At 47.5% G+C, this 19,119-nt stretch overlaps 1 protein-coding gene across 1 annotated transcript in view; it reads left to right on the top strand.

Moving 5' to 3' along the window:
- LOC138505078 (mucin-5B-like) overlaps positions 1-19,119 on the top strand; it is a 2,064,041-nt gene that overhangs the window by 1,431,833 nt on the left and 613,089 nt on the right. The window contains exon 30 of the mRNA XM_069625397.1: positions 15,571-15,748. Coding sequence (XP_069481498.1) covers positions 15,571-15,748 — 178 coding nt within the window. The remainder of the gene's footprint in view (positions 1-15,570; positions 15,749-19,119) is intronic.

Below are 19,119 nucleotides of genomic sequence, written 5' to 3'. Positions count from 1 at the left end.
CTACTGTCATTATGTACGTTCGGTGTCCTATTAGATTCCTACCAGGTGCTTTCTCCAAGATAGTGTGGCTACCATTACACATTGCCCTCCACATCATCTTAGTGTCACAGATTAGCACCCTGTTCACTAACACCCCGACTACTATGCTCACTTATATGATGACCCTTAATAGTACTCCTACTTGCCCTATCATGTCAGTTTTGTCCTCACAAAAGTGTAGCCTACAGCAAGAACCTTCTATCACACATGCACCATGTAGTACCGCTGATAGAAATTTAAAATTGCTTACACGCTTATCTAAATTGCACAAACTACCCGCTAAAAAAGTACAGCAACTAAACTACCTAAAAAAGAGCCTAACCCACGAGATAACCTCAGAGCCTAATATAGGCTCAGCCAACTATAAAAGACCTAAACCCAACGCTACTAGGCAAACTATTATAGACAAGCCCAGTTCCAATGTACCGTTGGCATCGGAAAGCCACTTACCTAATCTTAAAGGAGCTCTAATAAATGCAAGGTCTTTAGTTGCACATGCAACCGAAATATCTGACATCATCCTAACAGATAAACTTGGCTTCGTGGCCATTACAGAATCCTGGCTACATGAGGCCGCAGGCCCAGCCCTGTCTCTGGCAGTCCCTGATAACTACACTATCCTGAGAGTGGACAGACATGCCTCTCGAGGAGGAGGAATAGCAATTATTGCCAAAACCAACCTCTCCATGAGATTAGCTACCACACCTACTCTGAAATCCTGCAAATGACTCACTGTCAAAATACCCATTGCCAACTCCCAAACGCTGAACTTTCACCTTATCTATAGACCACCAGGTCCTATTGGAACCTTCCCTGAAGATATCTCCATGGCCTTGTCTAACAACTTAAAAAATACCTCTCAAACCTTAGTGTTAGGTGATTTTAATTTAGGCTGCAACAACACTAAGGCCATCCATTCCACTGCCATTGCTAATAGTCTGAAAGAACTAGGCTTTAGCCAGAAAGTTAACCTTCCCACACATGACAAAGGACATACTCTTGATTGGATCACAGAGTACAACTGTAATGTCACTATCACGACCATTGCTCCGCAAATCTGGACAGACCATTATCTTCTGTCATTCACATTGGCAATCAAATCGGCCACAGCTCAGACTACTTCAGTTGCCCCACCTACTCTCACGAGGAACAAAAAAAATATGACAGCAGACAAAATACTTCCTTACATATTACCTAACCTTAACTCCCTACCAGATAACTTAGACCCTAATTCTCTAGTCGAACAATATAACAAAGCTATGACTATCGCCCTTGACGATATTGCACCTGTCAAACTAAGGAAGAGTAAACCTAAAAAACATCTCAATACTTGGTTCACACCTCACTTAAAGAATCTAAGATTACTCAAAAAAAAATGTGAAACTGCCTGGAGACTCTCACCTTCAGCAGAAAATAAAATAAACCTTACCAATATCTCAACCCAATACAAGAAAGATATCCTCCTAGCCAAACAGGAGACTTATAATAACAGAATTTCACAGTCTAAATCTAGTACCAAAGAACTGTTCACAATTCTAAAAGAACTAGAAACACCTATCCTACCTCAAGAAAGTTGTACCAAAGATAAAATGTGGTGTTCCAGCATTCAGTACCCACTTACTTATAAAGTTTCTAATTTACAAACTAAAATTGCCCATAAGAAAGCCTCACTAGCACCTCAAACCACTCCTAGCAAAGCACTGATGCCACACCACAAACAAGAAACACGTTTCAGCTTCTCAAAAGTCTCTGTTATTGAGGCGGAGAAGGTTATACTTGGACTCAAATCATCCAACTGTAAGGGCGACCAATGCCCAGCACAACTTATCAAGGACGCAGCTAGTTACCTCGCGCCCTTCATATCTAAACTTATTAATTCCTCATTCACATCTGGTACCGTCCCTAACAATTTGAAAAAATCTTGGGTACTACCACTTCTCAAAAAGCAAACCCCTCACATACCTGGGGGGGCGTGGCCAGCGGGTTCAGCATGGAGAAGTGATTCTTGTGAGCTCCCGGGCCGTCAGCAGAATCCTCCAAAATCCTGAAGAAAACTGTTGAAACCGAGGCAAACAATTACATCAAACAAGAGCAGACAGCCGTCGCTAGAATCTGCTGAAGTTGGGAAGCATTCCACTGACCAGATCCCGAGAAATCCACAGGGAAAGAAATATTGTGACCGGCACTGGTGTGAATCCAAGATGGCCGCTATGCGCCAAGTAAGAGGAGCGGTCGCAACGGACTAGCACCCTCGGAGGCAAACAGCGCTGAAGTGCGGAAACGCTGGGGAGGCCAGAGAGGTCAGAGACGCTTCGCATCGTCACTGCTGAATTGGCCGCCGGGGGCCAGAAACGGGCGCCCCCTTGAAAACAGAAGCAGCTGGGGCGGACGAAACAACGAACGGTCAGGGCGGCCCGATCCGGAATCCGGCGGCCCTGAGATGGACGAGAGCGGGAGAGCACTGATCCCCCGCTTGGCGACTGGAAAAGGCGATGGAGCCCGGAACACCGCCTCCTGCGCCAATACTGACACTCGCCGCCGCTCCGTATAACGTTGAGCGCCCGCTGACATCCTGCAGAGTTAAGCCAGTAAGGAGAGGGGATGGTTGGATGAAAAAGCGGGACACTGAACCAAGAAGGGCACCACATTGCGCGAGGGGTAAACGGAACCCCCCCCCCACACGGCCTACAACACTGGTTATACAAGGGAAGGGGTACAGAGGTAGATCCTGAGATAAAGGGTACAGGCAACAAACAAGTACCCCAATACGAACTGCCAGTAAAGTAAGAAGCAACCAAGGGGATCGGGACCCAACAAGTGCAAAGGGGGCAGGGGAGGACATACGCACCCTAGGAGCGAAAGTTGGGCAAAGGAGGGGAAACTCCCCCCCCCATCCTACCCGGCCGAACAAGACTTCCCCAGGCAGCGCCTCAGACCGGAGCACAGACTGCAACAACCCCTATAACCAGGGGGGGAAAGGGGAGGCGAGACCCACAAGCCAACCCAACAGCCGGCGGCACATACTGGTAATGAAGCGCACCAAAACAAGTGCAATAGAATACAATAAGAGGAGGCTCCCACATAGTTAATAAGGAGCCGTACAGGTGCACAGCACGCTTTGGATACCAGCTTCCCTACAAAACGCAAGCGGCACTGAACAGACTATCCCACAGGACGAGCCAGAACTCTAAAGCCTGCACTATACACAGCAACAGCAAGCCAACAGACAACAGCTGAAATGGGCAAAGATAAGACGTCAACGAAAAAAGTGACCAATCAGAGCACAATGGAACAATTCACGACCACCAACATGCCTCCAACAATGGAATCAGGCAGGTCTGAAGATGCACAAAATCCTGAAGAAAACCTATCCCTAAGAGATGTGATGAACGCCATCTCCAACTCGCGAACCTCTATGGAAGTCAAAATGGACGGCATCTCCACCGAAGTATCCCTGCTACGCCATGATCTTCAGAAGCTCTCATTCCGCACTGGAGAGGCTGAGACCTGTATATCTGTTGCAGAGGATGAACTGAGAGGTATGGGTCAGCAAATAAATAGAGCACTGGAACGTATAAAGGTACTGGAGAGCAGGGTAGAAGAGGGAGAGGGCAGGTCAAGGAGGAACAACATCCGCATTCTTGGCATGCCCGAAAAAGCTGAGGGGGAGAGCCTGGAACTGTTTCTAGAACAATGGCTTGCCAATCTATTTGCACCCAAGACCCTATCGAAACTTTTCTCAATAGAAAGGGCACACCGAGTCCCAATGGGCAGGCCGGTTCCTGGAGGACAGCCGCGAACTGTGGTAGCGAAGATCCTTAACTACAGAGATCGAGGTGCAGTGTTGCAAATGGCCAGGACAAAGGGGGATATAACATAAAACGGCTCCAGGATTGGTTTCTTCCCAGACTTCACTAGAGAAGTGCAGAAAATGAGGCAATCTTTTGACCCCCTCAAAAAGCGCCTTCAGACAATAAACGTGAAATATGGTCTCCTGTTCCCAGCTCAGCTGAAGATATACCATAATGGCACGACAATACACTTCACTGACCCCAAAGAGGCATGGACCTGGGCAGAGAGAAATCTGAAAGGAGACTGGAATCCACGCAAATGACAAGAACCGAGAAGAAACAGGCCACGGCTAAACGAGCCACCAGAGAGACCACCCCACCAAGAAATGGATGCGATACCACAGAGAGAAGATGAATGAATGCAAAGGCGGATGAATGATGAAAACATACACGGCATGAAACCAAACGGACTTTATTTGACACATATTGCAACTGGAAAATGAATGCTGGCGGCCCACAGACCAGCACAACACAACCCCCCCACAGTAACAAGTGCAAACCGAGGTATTCCCAATACCAAAGAGACCTACGCACTTAAAATTAGTTTGATTGGTTAAATGTTTTGTTCAATGGGTGACAGATGCTTCAGTTGGGGATGGAGTTGGGTGTTACACAGGTATTCAACTGACACTTGGCTCAGCAGGGCTACAGCAATCATAGCAAACATGAAGATCGCAAGGGAAGGCCATCCGCAAATAGCACCGAACCCAAGGAGTAATGGCCACAACAGGAAATAAAGCAAAAAAACTAGCCTTCATGACATGGAATGTGAATGGCCTGGGAAACAGCATCAAGCGAAGACTAGTAATGCAATATATAAATCGGCACGACCCAGATATAGTGATGCTCAACGAAACGCATCTGGCAGGCACAAACTGCCAATTCTTCAAGAGAACCGAGTATAGGACGGCAATCCACGCAGGTTTCTCCATGGGCTTGAGGGGAGTGCTAATATTGATAAACAAAAGAACCCCGATCGACATAACTAAAGTAACCCAAGACCCTGGAGGCAGATTTGTTTTCATGCAAGGCACACTATGGAACCAAACCATAGCCATGTTGGCAGTCTATTTGCCCCCAGCACTCATGGCAGCCTTAATTGAGGAGATTACACCGATAATAGTAAACAACCCGACAGATATATTGGTAATGGGCAGAGACTTTAATGAGGTGATGAACATCAGTGAGGATCGCAGACATACAAGAGGGAGAAATCCGGCACTACCAACCAAGCTTGCTACCTTTACGTCAGCACTGGGCCTGAAGGACGCATGGAGAGACCTTCATCCAGCGGAGAGGCAATTCTCGTTTCACTCAGGCGCACACACGTCGATGTCCAGGCTGGATTACTTTTTCCTCCCCGGCGAAAATATACACAAAGCGATAGAGGCGACTCTACACTCCCGAGGGATTTCAGATCACTCCCCACTCACGATGCTGCTTGAGACAGAGAGACCCCAGCCTCCACCGAAGTGGCGATTGAATGCATACTACCTAGGGTTCCGGGAACTAACAGAGAAAATTCAGGAAGCAACCGCAACATACTTCGAACTAAACCACGACTCAGTGGATGATGCGGGGATAATATGGGAAGCATACAAGGCAACTCTGAGAGGCGAAATTCTGAGCTGGATAACAGCACACAAAAAAGCACATCAGCACGACGTAGAGGACGCAGAAGCAGAGGTGAAACGTGCTGAGTCGAATTTCATAAGCACGGGAGCGGTGGAAAACAACACAACCTTACAAGTGGTGCAAAAGAAGTTACATAATGTGGCGCTGACATGCACGAAACAAGCGCACAGAACCATACGTGCCAGACTATACGAGACGGGAGATAAAGCCAGCAAGATGCTTGCATGGTTGGAAAGGAGAGAAGAGGGCCACCTCCAAGTGCGCCGGATAAATACCACAAACACCGAATGGGCCTCAACGGACTCCGATATTGCGGAGGCCTTTGCAACCTACTATGAAAAGCTTTATGCCCCGCCGACGACCCCTGTGGCTCCCAGCATACTGGATACGCTAACTATTCCAGCACTAAATGAAACACAGAGGCTGGAACTCGAAGCCGAAATAACGGAGGAAGAACTGACGACCACCATCTTCCCAGCTCCAAAATGGGAAAACCCCGGGGCCCAATGGCTTTCCACTGGAAATATGGAAGAAAATTGGCACAGCAGAAGTGGCACCACATATGCTTAAAATGTTCTTGCATGCAAAGGAAAAAGGAATCCTCCCGCCAGATCTAAGAAAGGCCAGTATAGTGGTAATACACAAGGAAGGCAAACCTCCAGATGCATGCAGCTCCTACCGACCAATCTCCCTTATAAACACTGAGGCCAAAATACTGGCAAAAATACTAGCCAATAGACTACAGAAAGTGATAACCTGTTTGGTCCACCCGGACCAATGCGACTTCATGCCACAGAGATCCACGCGAATGAACATTCAGAGACTTCAAACTGCCATTGAAAGATCACCGGCTCTACAGGACACACTGGCATTCCTCACCATAGACTTTGAGAAAGCCTTTGATTCGGTCCACTGGGAGGCCCTGTGGCTCATAATCGGTAAAATGGGATTCGGAGCTCAATTCACAAGATGGGTCAAACTCTTATACAATGCCCCAACAGCAGAAATTAGAGTAAATGGCTGGTCCTCACGCAGCATAGAGCTTGGGAAAGGTACTAGACAGGGATGCCCCCTCTCGGCGATGTTATTTGCACTGGCAACTGAACCACTAGCGATAATGCTGAGAGAGTCCCGGGATTGGAGGGGGTTCCACTGGGCACAGAACTGGAAGGACAAAGTGTCCCTATATGCGGACGACCTTCTAATCTACCTAAGTGACCCAGCACTCTCTTGCCCCATAGTCAAGAATATACTAAACACCTATTGGATCTTTAGTGGCCTAAGGGTAAACTATGATAAATCCTTGTTATTCCCAATCAAGGGACTCGACCCAGCGACTCTAAACAACTGCCCATACAAAACTGAAAAAGAGCAGTTCCGATACCTCGGGATACAGATCACGACAGATCTAACACAATATACAGAGAAAAACCTACATCCAATAAGAGATAGGTTTATGAACGATGTGAGGCACTGGATGACTCTCCCGCTCACACTGCTGTTTAGAGCTGCCCTATTCAAGATGTTGGCCCTTCCCCGGTTTTTATACATCCTGCAGAACGCACCCCTATATATACCAAAAATAGAATTTCGCAAAATAGATGAGACGCTTAGGAAACTGCTGTGGGGAGGAGGGCCTCCTCGAATCGCGCTGAAAACCCTACAGCGCTCAGTTTGGGAGGGAGGAATTGGACTTCCACACCTACAAACGGGCAGCCCAAATGTCAGTAGTGAATGACATCCTACATAACGACCCGATGCTACCGCACAACAGAGCAGACACTCAGGCGGAGCAGGGGATCACCCAGATAGAAAACCTTTATCAAAAAAGAACACGTCAAAGCACAGCTACAATGGCCGCTCAGAGAACACAGATCTGGAGAGACACACATAAGCACCTGGGATGGGAAGGTCACACTGAGACAACCCCTGTGGCATAACAAACATCTTCCAGAATTTAGAGGGATCCCCAAGTGGCCGGCCTGGGGATAGGCTGGGATAAAAAGGCTAGAAGACATGTTAAGGGATGGAGAAATAAAGTATTTCCAAGCCCTAAAAGACAAATTCAATCTTCCTGTCACAGAACACTTCCACTATAGGCAAATGAGACACGCACTTACAAGTGAGATAGACCTCCCTAATGTACCAGAGTGCACCCCGATCGAGAGAAACATAGTAATGGAGCGAATCGACCACAAAACTACATCTACAATGTACAATGCAATCAACTCATTTGCTACAATGGAACTCACAGAACTTAAAGAGAAATGGGAGAGAGACGTGGGTCCAATTCAGTCAGAGGACTGGACTACTGCCCTCATGTACCCCAGAGAGACAGCAATCTCAGCCAGAATCAGGCTGATCCAACTAAAGATCCTACACAGGATATATTATCTCAGGGAGGCCTTGCATCAATGGGGAAGGGCGACAGATCCCACCTGTCTACGGTGCCACCAAACGAGAGGGACCTTCTTCCATATCCTATGGGAATGTCCACAAATACAAGACTTCTGGCAAAAATGCTGTGACAGACTATCAACAGTGGTTGGCCGCGAGATACCGATGGACCCCAAACTTCTAATATTGGGGCTATGATTCCTGATGTACTGCATGTACCTTTGTAACCAAGCTGAAAGTATTCTTATGTCTTGCGCCCTGATGCCCCAGATTATGGCGCGCACTATAAATAAATAAAACAAACAAACAAACTTCACGCAGAGGTCGTAGAACACCTCTTCTCTCTATGGGGGTTCCCCACAGTAGACTTTTTCGCTACAAGCGAAAACAAGCAATGCCCAGGCTTTGCATCCAGATTCCCCCAGGCAGGCTCCAAGGGGAACGCCCTATGGATGAACTTGTCCGGGAAATTTGCTTACGCTTTTCGCCCCAACACCTCTCATGAGGGATCATGGTACAGTGGACGTCACACTAGGGATAGTATTACTGGCACGCCCTGTCGACATCCCTTTTTGAGTTTCAAAAACAACAACTGTAATACTCCGCATCTTCCACTAGATGTTGGCCTAGGCAAGCAGATACAAGCATCAGAAATACGATTACGGTGAGTAATGTATCCTATATATATATTTCTGAGGCTTGTGGAATCTGCTCAGATCACATGCGGTGCATAGGCCGACATCTAGTGGAAGCTGTGGAGTATTACAGTTTGTTTTTCGAAACTTGAAAATGGGCGTCGACACAGGGCTTGCCAGTAATACTATCCCTAGTGTGACGTCCACTGTACCCATGATCCCTCACTCGTCTAGGACCCTCAGATTGTTTTTTTCCGCCATACTGGTCGGAAGCATCCCACCATACTGGTCGGAAGCATCCCACGGAGTTCCCTGGCCTTAGCCATAATTTTGCTACAAATCATAATATTTCCCAGTTTTCTCCATCCCAACGTCGAGTCACCGAAGTTCGACACTCGACGCCGGCCCGGAGAAGAAAAACAACCGTTGAGAGCTGCATGACGGACTTGGGCCTAGGAAGGCCTCTGGCCTCAGCCCGGGTCTTGGAAGGCCTCTGGCCTCGACCCCTACAAGTAGGGAGAGTGGGGGGTGGTACATACTCAACACTCTATATATATATATATATATATATATATATATATATATATATATATATATATATATATATATATTTTCTTATATATTCCTACACACACTAGCCCGCTGCCACAGGGTGCGTATGGAGGGTACCCCTTTCCAATTTTGCCCTAAGTGCAACAGCAAGTACCCTTGGGTTGACAGACACGCTACCTGTAACCTCTGCTTGCCAAGGGACCACCCCGAGGCGAACTGCAGAGCATGTAGTCGGTTTAAACCGAAGACTCTAAAGGACCGTTCGATCAAACGTTGGGCCCACCACGCCAGGCAACGAGAGGCCATGGAAGCGGAGGGCACCTTCAGTGATGGCAGCGACGCCATCCTATCGGACGGCGAGGGCAACGTGGCATCGAGAGACAGCCAAGCGCAAGTCCCTGACCTCGGAAGGTTGTCCGGCAGGGCAGCTATGGGGAACACCCCTGGCGACACATGCGCTACCCACAACACATCCACTAAGCACTCGAAGTCCAGCTCTCGGAGAGAGGCACGCAGAGAACGTCCTCTGGGCGTTCTCGATCAAGATCGCCGCATGACACCAGGCAACCATCCACTGTTGCCAAGAGTGCTTCGCTCTCTAAAGTAACGGAGGTTCGATCGTCGGAAGACAACCACCATCCCCAGGCCGCACTCCAGGAGTCGGCGTCAGCAGACCGTGTAATGGCTGCTCCCGTGCCCCGACCTCCACTCGCTAAGGAAAGGGACACTAACCCCGAATCTCGACGCCAGACATTGAAGAGCTCTGAAAAGGTGAAAACACCGGGGAAGCACTCTTCCAGTCATGGGGAGGGGGGAAAACAGCAGAAAAAGCATTCACACAGACACATAAAGACAAGTCACAATCTTCTGAAAAAATATCCAAGACCCCTGACAGGTCCAGTCAGGATATAGCAGGGAAATACTCCCAGGAGAGGGTAATCCCCAGCTCTAAAGAATGGTCAAGTGAGGATATAGACAGAGTTATCTCTAGAATGTCATCCCTAGCAGACTTTTATGCCAAAAATCCACAACACTTCCTCGCCTATACCCCTGATGGGGCAACCCCCTCAGGGTCCAAAGACCCACAATCCCCTGTGGTAAAAAACCTCGAGTTCAGGCGCCAATGCAAAGTAGGTCTTCTGACCTTTACCACGTTCAGCCATACTCTCAATATGAGGATCCATCATTTAACGAGGATCCAGAATTGGCCACGTTGGACGTCCATACTGGAATGGATTACTATGGGGATGACGAGGGCCAAGAGGAGGATGAAGATGACACAGAAGTCTACAGAGTAGACTCCCCAGTAGACAAGGAACCTCCGGTTACCGACTCTCCTGTCGACAACCAACCTCTCTTAAATGAGGTTTTATCTAGAGCGGCTGAACACTTCCGCATAGATACGCAGGGAGCACAGGAGGAGAGGGACTTTGCCAAGGAATTAGTGGGAGAGAAGAGACCGGTTGCCCAGGCCATCCCTATTCACAAGTCAATACAAAGGAGAATAGACCCTTCCCTTCTCAATCCCAATCTCACCAGGGCAGTAAACCCCAGGATTGAAAAACTGTTCAGGGCAGCCCAATCAGACCCACTCTACATAAGGGGGCAACTGAAGCCGGACTCCCTGGTAGTGACTAATACCCGAAAGAGGGCGGGATCACCCTTATCTTCGTCTGAAGCTCCCCCCGACAAGGAGAGCAAGAAGATCTATGGTTTGGGAAGGAAGGTAGCCTCCACTTCCGCCTACCAGGCAAGGATTGCCAACTCCACCACCCTACTGGCGAGTTACAACTGCCATCAGTGGGAAGAAGTAGCGGCGCTCATTGACTCCGCCCCTGAACCTTTAAAGAGCCAGTTGGCGCAGGTTGCGTCGGAGGGAAGAGCCGTGTCCGGTTGCATCCTTAAGGCAACCTTTGATGCCGCGGATAACGCCGGCAGACTCATAGCAGAGAGCACTGTTATCAAAAGAAATGCTTGGTTAAGACAATCTGGGTTTAAACCCGAGACACAAGCATCTTTAATAGACAAGCCGGTGGAGAACGATCTACTGTTTGGTAAGGCGGTAGAGGACGCCTTAAAAAATGCGAAAGATGAATACGAGACTCTCAAATCCCTGGGCCAGTTAACTAACAAACCCCCCAATCAAAGAGGGAATGGCAATTTTCGTCACCCACGCGGCCAAAACTCACAAAGAGGCTCCAACTATTCCCAGGGGCAGGGTACACCATGGAATAACAACAACCAGCAGTCTACCCAAGGTTATGGCAGGGGTAACAAGAGGGGACGTGGTATGGGTAGAGGCAGCCGCAATAGAGGCGGCGGCACGCCTCCCGCAAAGCAGTGACGTTCTGTTCAGGGTCCCTTCTCACGCATCCCCAGTAGGGGGACGCATTTCCAACTTCACCCAAGCTTGGGAAGGGATCACATCAGACAGATGGGTGCTGTCCACAGTGTCCGCAGGATTTTGCATAGAACTCTTAGAGCGTCCCCGAAACCACCCTCCACGTCAAAAAGTACATTCATTAGACCACCAGAAGATCCTCCTCGAAGAGATTGCCAATCTTCTAGCAAAGGACGGGATAGAACTCATCCCGGGACACCAGGTAAACAAGGGTATTTATTCAACTTACTTCCTTGTGCCAAAAAAAGATTTGACAATGCGCCCAGTATTGGACTTATGGCCTGCAAACAAGTATGTCAAACCCCAAAAGTTTTGCATGACTACTCTCCAAGAGATAATCCCCCTCCTAAAAAAGGGGGATTACATGGCAAAATTGGACATGAAAGATGCCTATTTTCATGTTTCCATGTTCCCAGTGCACAGAAGATTCTTGCGCTTCAAGGTGGACAGTCAGCACTACCAGTTCAAGGTACTGCCCTTCGGTATAGCCTCGGCTCCAAGGGTATTCACCAAGGTACTGGCGGTGGCGGCGGCACACCTACGCAGTGAGGCAATCACAGTGTACCCTTACCTGGACGACTGGCTCATCACGGGGGAGACCCCAGTAATTTGCAGATCAAATATTCAAAGAACTATCGACCTCCTCTTCGAATTGGGTTTCTCCATAAACGAGAAAAAGTCAAGTCTGGTGCCAAGCACCTCCAAACAGTTCCTAGGAGCTGTCCTAAACACACAAGAAGGGTTGGCCTTTCCATCAGAGGAAAGAATTCGGAATCTAATGCTGCAAATTCCGCTATATCTGGCCGGTCGCCAGATAACGGTACGCAAAGCGATGCGTTTGCTGGGCATGATGGCGTCATGTATTTACCTGGTCCCCCACGCGCGCCTGCGCATGCGTCCCCTGCAAGAATGGTTGGCGAAACAGTGGTCTCAGGCAAGTGATCAGTGGGAAGATCTAGTGGTCGTTTTGCCAGCACTTGTACGAAGTCTTCACTGGTGGACAAAAGAAAACCTGTCAAAGGGGAAACCCTTTTACGATCCCGAGATACAGGCTGTAGTCACAACAGACGCATCCCTGTCAGGGTGGGGAGCACACCTTCTCCACCACAAAGCTCAGGGCCTCTGGTCTCACTCAGTGTCCAAGAATCATATCATGCTCTGGCAGTATTCAGAGCACTTCAAGCGTTCGAGTCCTACCTGTTAAACCTGTCAGTGCAGATCCTGACAGACAGCACAACAGCAATGTTTTACCTGAACAAGCAAGGAGGGACTTGTTCGCCAAATCTGTCCAAGCTTGCCCAGAAAATTTGGATATGGGCACTCAGACGGAACATCTACCTGTCATCTCAACAAGTTCCAGGGGATCTCAATTCTCTGGCGGACGCTTTGAGCAGGGATCCCCTCCCACAAGAACACGAATGGTGTCTACACAGAGAAATCATAGAAGATCTCTTCTCTCAGTGGGGTTTCCCTACTATAGACCTATTCGCCACAAGTGAAAACAGACAGTGCCCAGGATTCGCATCCAGGTTCCCCAACCCGACTCCCAGGGGAACGCCCTGTGGATGAACTGGTCAGGGATGTTTGCATACGCTTTTCCACCAACCCGCCTCATCAGGAAGGTAGTCAACAAGATGCACAGGGAATCGATGACGCTTGTCCTAGTTGCTCCCATGTGGGCGAGGCAACCGTTGTTCCCACACTTACGCAGACTAGTGGTGTGCGAACCCATCAAGCTCCCGTGCTGGTACAACCTACTGTCCCAGCACCAAGGTCAGACAGTACATCCTCAACCCAACTCAATGAACCTGGCACCATGGCTCCTGAGGTCATAGAGTTTGGACATCTCAATTTACCTCAGAGATGTATGGACATCCTAAAAGAATCTAGGAAGCCAAACACGAGGTATTGCTACTTTGACAAATGGAAAAGATTTGTTATCTGGTGCCAGAATAAGCAAATCAACCCAGTTGATTGCACTCCTTCCACTATAGTCACCTACATGCTCCACCTGCTGGACGCAGGGTTGGTATTTAATTCACTGAAGGTACACCTGGCAGCTCTGTCAGCTTACACCACCTCGCATAACAAAGTATTGTGGTGGAAAGTACCAGCGGTTAAAGCCTTCATGGAAGGAGTAAAGAGACTTCACCCTCCAATTTCTAACCCACCACCAGGGTGGCACCTTAATGTGGTGCTTGCTAAACTCATGGGCCCTCCCTTCGAGCCCATGCATAAGAGCAGTCTCAAACACCTGACATATAAAACTGCCTTCTTGGTAGCCATTACGTCTATAAGAAGGGTCAGTGAAATTCAGGCTCTGTCAGTACAGGATCCTTTCTTTACTGTCCATAAAGATAAACTGGTTTTACGAACACACCCTAGGTTCTCACCTAAGTTTATTTCCAAGTTCCACGTGAACCAGTCCATCAAGCTTCCGGCTTTCTTCCAGGACCCACAAAGCTCGCCTGAGGTGAAACTACACACCCTAGGTGTGCGTAGGGCGGTCCTATACTATGTAGACAAAAACAGACCGCTAAGAAAAACAGACCAACTGTTTGTCTCCGTAGCTACAGGCAAAGAGGGAGATCGCATCTCTAAAGGTGCCATCTCTAAGTGGATTATAAACTGTATCTAGCTGTGTTACTCCCTTTCTGAAAAAACTCTGCCTTTCACGCCAAGAGCCCACTCTACAAGAGGCATGGGGCCACTCTGGCTTTTATTCCAAATGTACCCCTTGACACCATTTGCAAAGCAGCTACCTGGAGCTCTATTCACACTTTTACTCAGCAATACTGCATTGACACCCATTCCAAGACAGATACCCAAGTGGGACAAGCGGTTTTAAGACATTTATTTGCTCATGACCCTTCTCACATCCCACCTCCTTCTTCTAACACTGCTCGCTAATCTATGCACAGCATGTGATCTAAGCAGATTCCTCAAGCCTCAGAAGGGATACATTACACACCGTAATCGTATTTCTGATGCTTGTATCTGCTTAGATTCACATGCGACCCGGGATACATTACTCACCGTAACCGTATTTCTGATGCTTGTATCTGCTTAGATTCACATGCGACCCGCCCTTCCTCCCCTCTGAGAGAAGGCGCATGGATGCTTGTAGTCTTATCTTTCTATCTATCTGCTTGGATAATCTGTAGTCACGCTACTCCTCATGCTACCTCATGTCAGAAAAAATACAATCTTAGGGTCCTAGACGCGTGAGGGATCATGGGTACAGTGGATGTCACACTAGGGATAGTATTTCTGGCACGCCCTGTGTCGACGCCCATTTTCGAGTTTCGAAAAACAAAATGTAATACTCCGCAGCTTCCACTAGATGTCGGCCTATGCACAGCATGTGAATCTAAGCACTAAGCAGATACAAGCATCAGAAATACGATTACGGTGAGTAATGTATCCCATACATACATATATATATATACATATATATATACAGATTCATTTTACCTGTACACTGTCTTTCAAAAGTGCACTGCACCAGTGTTGCTTCTCTTTTTAAGGCAGTTGCTGGCTATGTTAGGGGGAGACCGTGTGAGCATAAACATCTCTCATCAATGTAGTGAGGAGGTATTGGAAAGTAAATAAAAGGAGAGTAGGTGGAGAACAAAGAAGTGATAGTAAATGTATGCGCACCCAGGGCCCAAATACTATTCCAAGTGTGATACAATCATTATGCTCCCATATACTCAGCAGACAAAAAAAGCAGTGCAGTTTTCCTATACGAATTGCTCATAAACTAGCAGTAACCAAATGTAGAGCTACACTGAATCTGGCTGAAAGTTAAAAGGTATGGTATAACAAGTGTTCTAGTCTATTTGTGGGCTTAGCCATTATGTGCAGTCATATATCATTTTCAGTGCTCATCATTTTCTGTGCCTTTTTTATGTTCATTATATTGACTTTACAAAATAGCTGCAGTTTCTGGATCAGAAAATCTGCTTATGTACACCTTCTCTAGGTGGACAAGTCTGTCGAACAATTACTCATTTCATCCAATGCACTTATGTGTTCTTTCCACATTTTTGTGTTACAGGTTGGAGAAAGTTGGCAAGTCAACTGCAAAAACTGCACTTGTTTCAAAACAAATGGTGGTACAGTTAATTGCAATCCAGTTGTGTGTGGGGATATCGAGCCAAAAGTGTGCACACAAGGGCGCGACAGATTGCCTGTACTAGATCCAAATAATCCATGCTGCCCTAAATTTGAGTGCCGTAAGTATACTCCATACTCAGCCAATAAGGCACTGGAAAGATTTGTCATTTTGATTAGGTCCAAACGAATATAATGGTGGTCATGTTCAAGTCAATAGAAAATTGCATGAAGTAAAGCACTTCAAATGGATTGTGTCCTTCCGCATATTCCTCATCTTAGATATATCCTTACCTGCAGCTTTGCTGCTTTTGGAAAACATTTTCTCTCTCTCCAGAAGGCGCTCCACTCGAGGCTCCGGCGTCTATGTCCCTCGGCGGCATCCGTCGAGCACCAACGTCATCCACTGTATAAATGCCTTGAGCGCACTCATTGGCCTCAGTTCCGTTTTTCCGTTAGCTTCGCTTCGGATAGTTATAACGGCGCTTCAGTTTCGTGTGAAAATATGTCATCCTCATAGAACCCTTCCACACCGAGAAACTGGATTTAAGAAATGCCAGAAATGTGTGAAAAAGATGTTACAGACTGATCCCCACAAAAATGGCCTCTGGTGCCTCGGCTCCGACCATCGTATAGATGACTGCGGTTCTTGTCACTCGATGACCCATAAGGCCTTAAAAGAACGAAGAGGTAAACTGGCGGTGGGAGAGGGATCCTTGAAGTTTTCTTCGAAGGAGAGAAAAGACTCGGCTGAGTCTTCGATGAAACATAAAAAATCTACAGGAGCAGATCAGGAAAGTCCTCTTCTTCGACCTCCAAAAAGGCGAAAAAAAGACGACACCGGTCTCCCTCTTCTTCCTCGACGTCATCTGAGGAAGTTATAGCATGTCCTTCAAGACATGACTCTCAGAGAAAATGGGAAGCCTTAAGAGTTTCCATGTTAAAAGTTTTTGAGAACGCGGCCCAGACCCCCTCAAAAAAGTCTGACGAAGACCATGCCCCTGCTCACAAGAAAAGTGACAGGGGAAGATCTAAAACAAGAAAATCCGACAAAAAATTGTTGAGGGTGTCATCCAGAGACTCTTCCCAGACACCTGATGGAAAAAGCCTACCGGTGCATAAATCGGAGGTAGAAGGAAAAAAGATGGCGTCAGACTCTCATACATCATCAAAAACGTCCTCGAAGCCATCAAGGGTGGTCCAGGACAAGACGCCGAGGACTCCACCTAAAAAGGCGTTGAGTGTACAGTCGACAGTTTCGAAGGCTCCTTCGATGGCGTTGATCTCGACAACTCCTTCGACGATTGCTTCGAAGGCGTCGAAGGCTACCTCGACAATATCAAAGGGCAATCGACGTATTTGTCGACGCCCATGCCTATGCCAATATCAAAACCTATAACACCCGAAAAGATCTTTCATCCTGAGAGTAGACTTGATTTTTTTAGGACCATGTCATCCATATACGAAGGAGAGTCTTCAGCAGATGAAGAAGTTTCTCCTGCTGGTGTTAAATTTGGCACAAGACCAGTCCCTGAATAATTAATTGACCCTCAATCTAAAATAAAAGACTTGCATGAGTGCTTGCAATCAGCAAGTGGTCTGGATACTTCTCCAGAATACACATTTGAAAAGCCTGACCCAGCAGAACATGCTGACGCAGGCTATAGAAAGCTAATGAGTAGAGTTACTGAATTCATGGGATGGGGTAGGAATTCACCTATATATCAAGATGATAACATGACTGATATCCTTTCAGGAGGACCTCAGCAAGATCCCATACTTCCCTTTCATATAGCCTTACACAGAAGGGTCATTACTGCATGAGAACATCCTGAAACCATTCCAGCAGTAAATAAAAAACGTGTGTCAAAATATAGACCTTGTAATTCAGATCCAGAATATTTGAGTAAGCATCCATCTCCAGAAAGTCTGGTAGTTCAAGCAGTTACTTCTAATAGAAATGCTGCATATACAACAATTCCCCCCGGTAGGGATGATAAAAAGGTTGATGCATGGTCCAGAAAGATTTTTACATCAGGGGGTATGGCTTTAAAATCCACCAATGTAACTTGCACCCTTGCAAAATGTTCATATACCCTGTGGGACTGCATGTCAGTGGTAGCTGAACACATACCAGAAGGTGAGGAACATGATGGATTCCTAGCCATAATAAGGAATGGAATGAAGGCTTCGGGGGAATGCCTTCAATCAGGTTTGGACACAGCTGACAGTATCAGTAGCTCCATGGCATCTAGCACACTGCTATGAAGATTTGCGTGACTGCAGAAAGGCAGATGAAAGTATGGAGGAGCTTCAGACCTCCAAAGCGGTGGCAAAATCACTCAGTGCCGCTGTAAGACAACCTCAACAACGCCCCTACACAGGCTCATCTTCCTGGAGGGGTCGTCGTTTTTGATTTTATTCCTCACTTGGAGAAGGAAGGGGACAGGCCAGTCAGAGAGGTGAAAGAAAATTTCCTTGGGGGCGATGAAAAGGTGCTAGATCTGCCCCAGCAACGGCTTCTGTCCCTTCAGCCACTGCTGCAGCTGCCTCAAAACCACTCTGAGGTTTTGACCCACAAGACCCCAGTGGGGAGGCAGGATCTCACGGCATCTGAAAGAATGGCGGGGCATTACTTCAGATGCTTGGGCACTGGAAACAGTATCCCAAGATTACTGCATTCCTTTTCTAAAGAAACCTCAATCACCCACCGGGATACAACTCTGTCAAACATCCAGATCCGCTCCTGTTGCAGGAAGTTTTAACCCTGCTACAGAAAGGTGCAATAGAACATGTACCTGCAGTGGAGAAGAACAAGGGTTGGTATTCCCCCTATTTCCTCATATCAAAGAAGGACGGAGGACTGAGACCTATGTTGGAATTGAGAAGTTTGAACAAATTCCTCAGGAAGGACAAGTTCAAGATGGTCACATTTTCTCAGATCCTTCAGGCTCTCCAACTCCAAGACTGGTTGGTATCATTGGATCTTCAGGATGCTTACTTTCATGTGCCAATCCATCTCAAGCACAGAAAGTACCTGAGGTTTGCGATTGGCAATTCTCACTATCAATTTTGAGTTCTGCCATTCGTGTTGACCTCTGCCCGAGAGTTTTCACCAAGTTGATGGCGGTAGTGGCAGCGGGTCTCACGAGAGGGGGGACTCATGTCTACCCCTATCTGGATGACTGGATGATCAGAGCATGTTCTCCAAAACAAGCCGAGGATCATCTGTCCAAGACTTGCCACTTCCTTTACAAGCTAGGGTTTTCTCTGAAATTAAAAAAAGTCAAACATGATACCATCACAAAAGCTCCAGTCTATCGGAGCAGTCCCGGATACTTGTTCGGGCAAAACCTTGCTTCCCGAAGAGAGAGCTCGCCACATTCTGCAGAGGGTAATCAAATTCCAGAATGCCCAGTATCTACCGGTCTTCAATTTTCTCAGGTTGCTCGGTCTCATGGCATCCTGCATTTTTCTGGTGCCAGAAGCCAGA

This window comes from Ambystoma mexicanum, chromosome 11, assembly GCF_040938575.1.
Source record: "Ambystoma mexicanum isolate Mex_15411 chromosome 11, UKY_AmexF1_1, whole genome shotgun sequence".
Classification (NCBI taxonomy): Eukaryota; Metazoa; Chordata; class Amphibia; order Caudata; family Ambystomatidae; genus Ambystoma; species Ambystoma mexicanum.
This window is presented reverse-complemented; position numbering and strand designations above follow the sequence as displayed.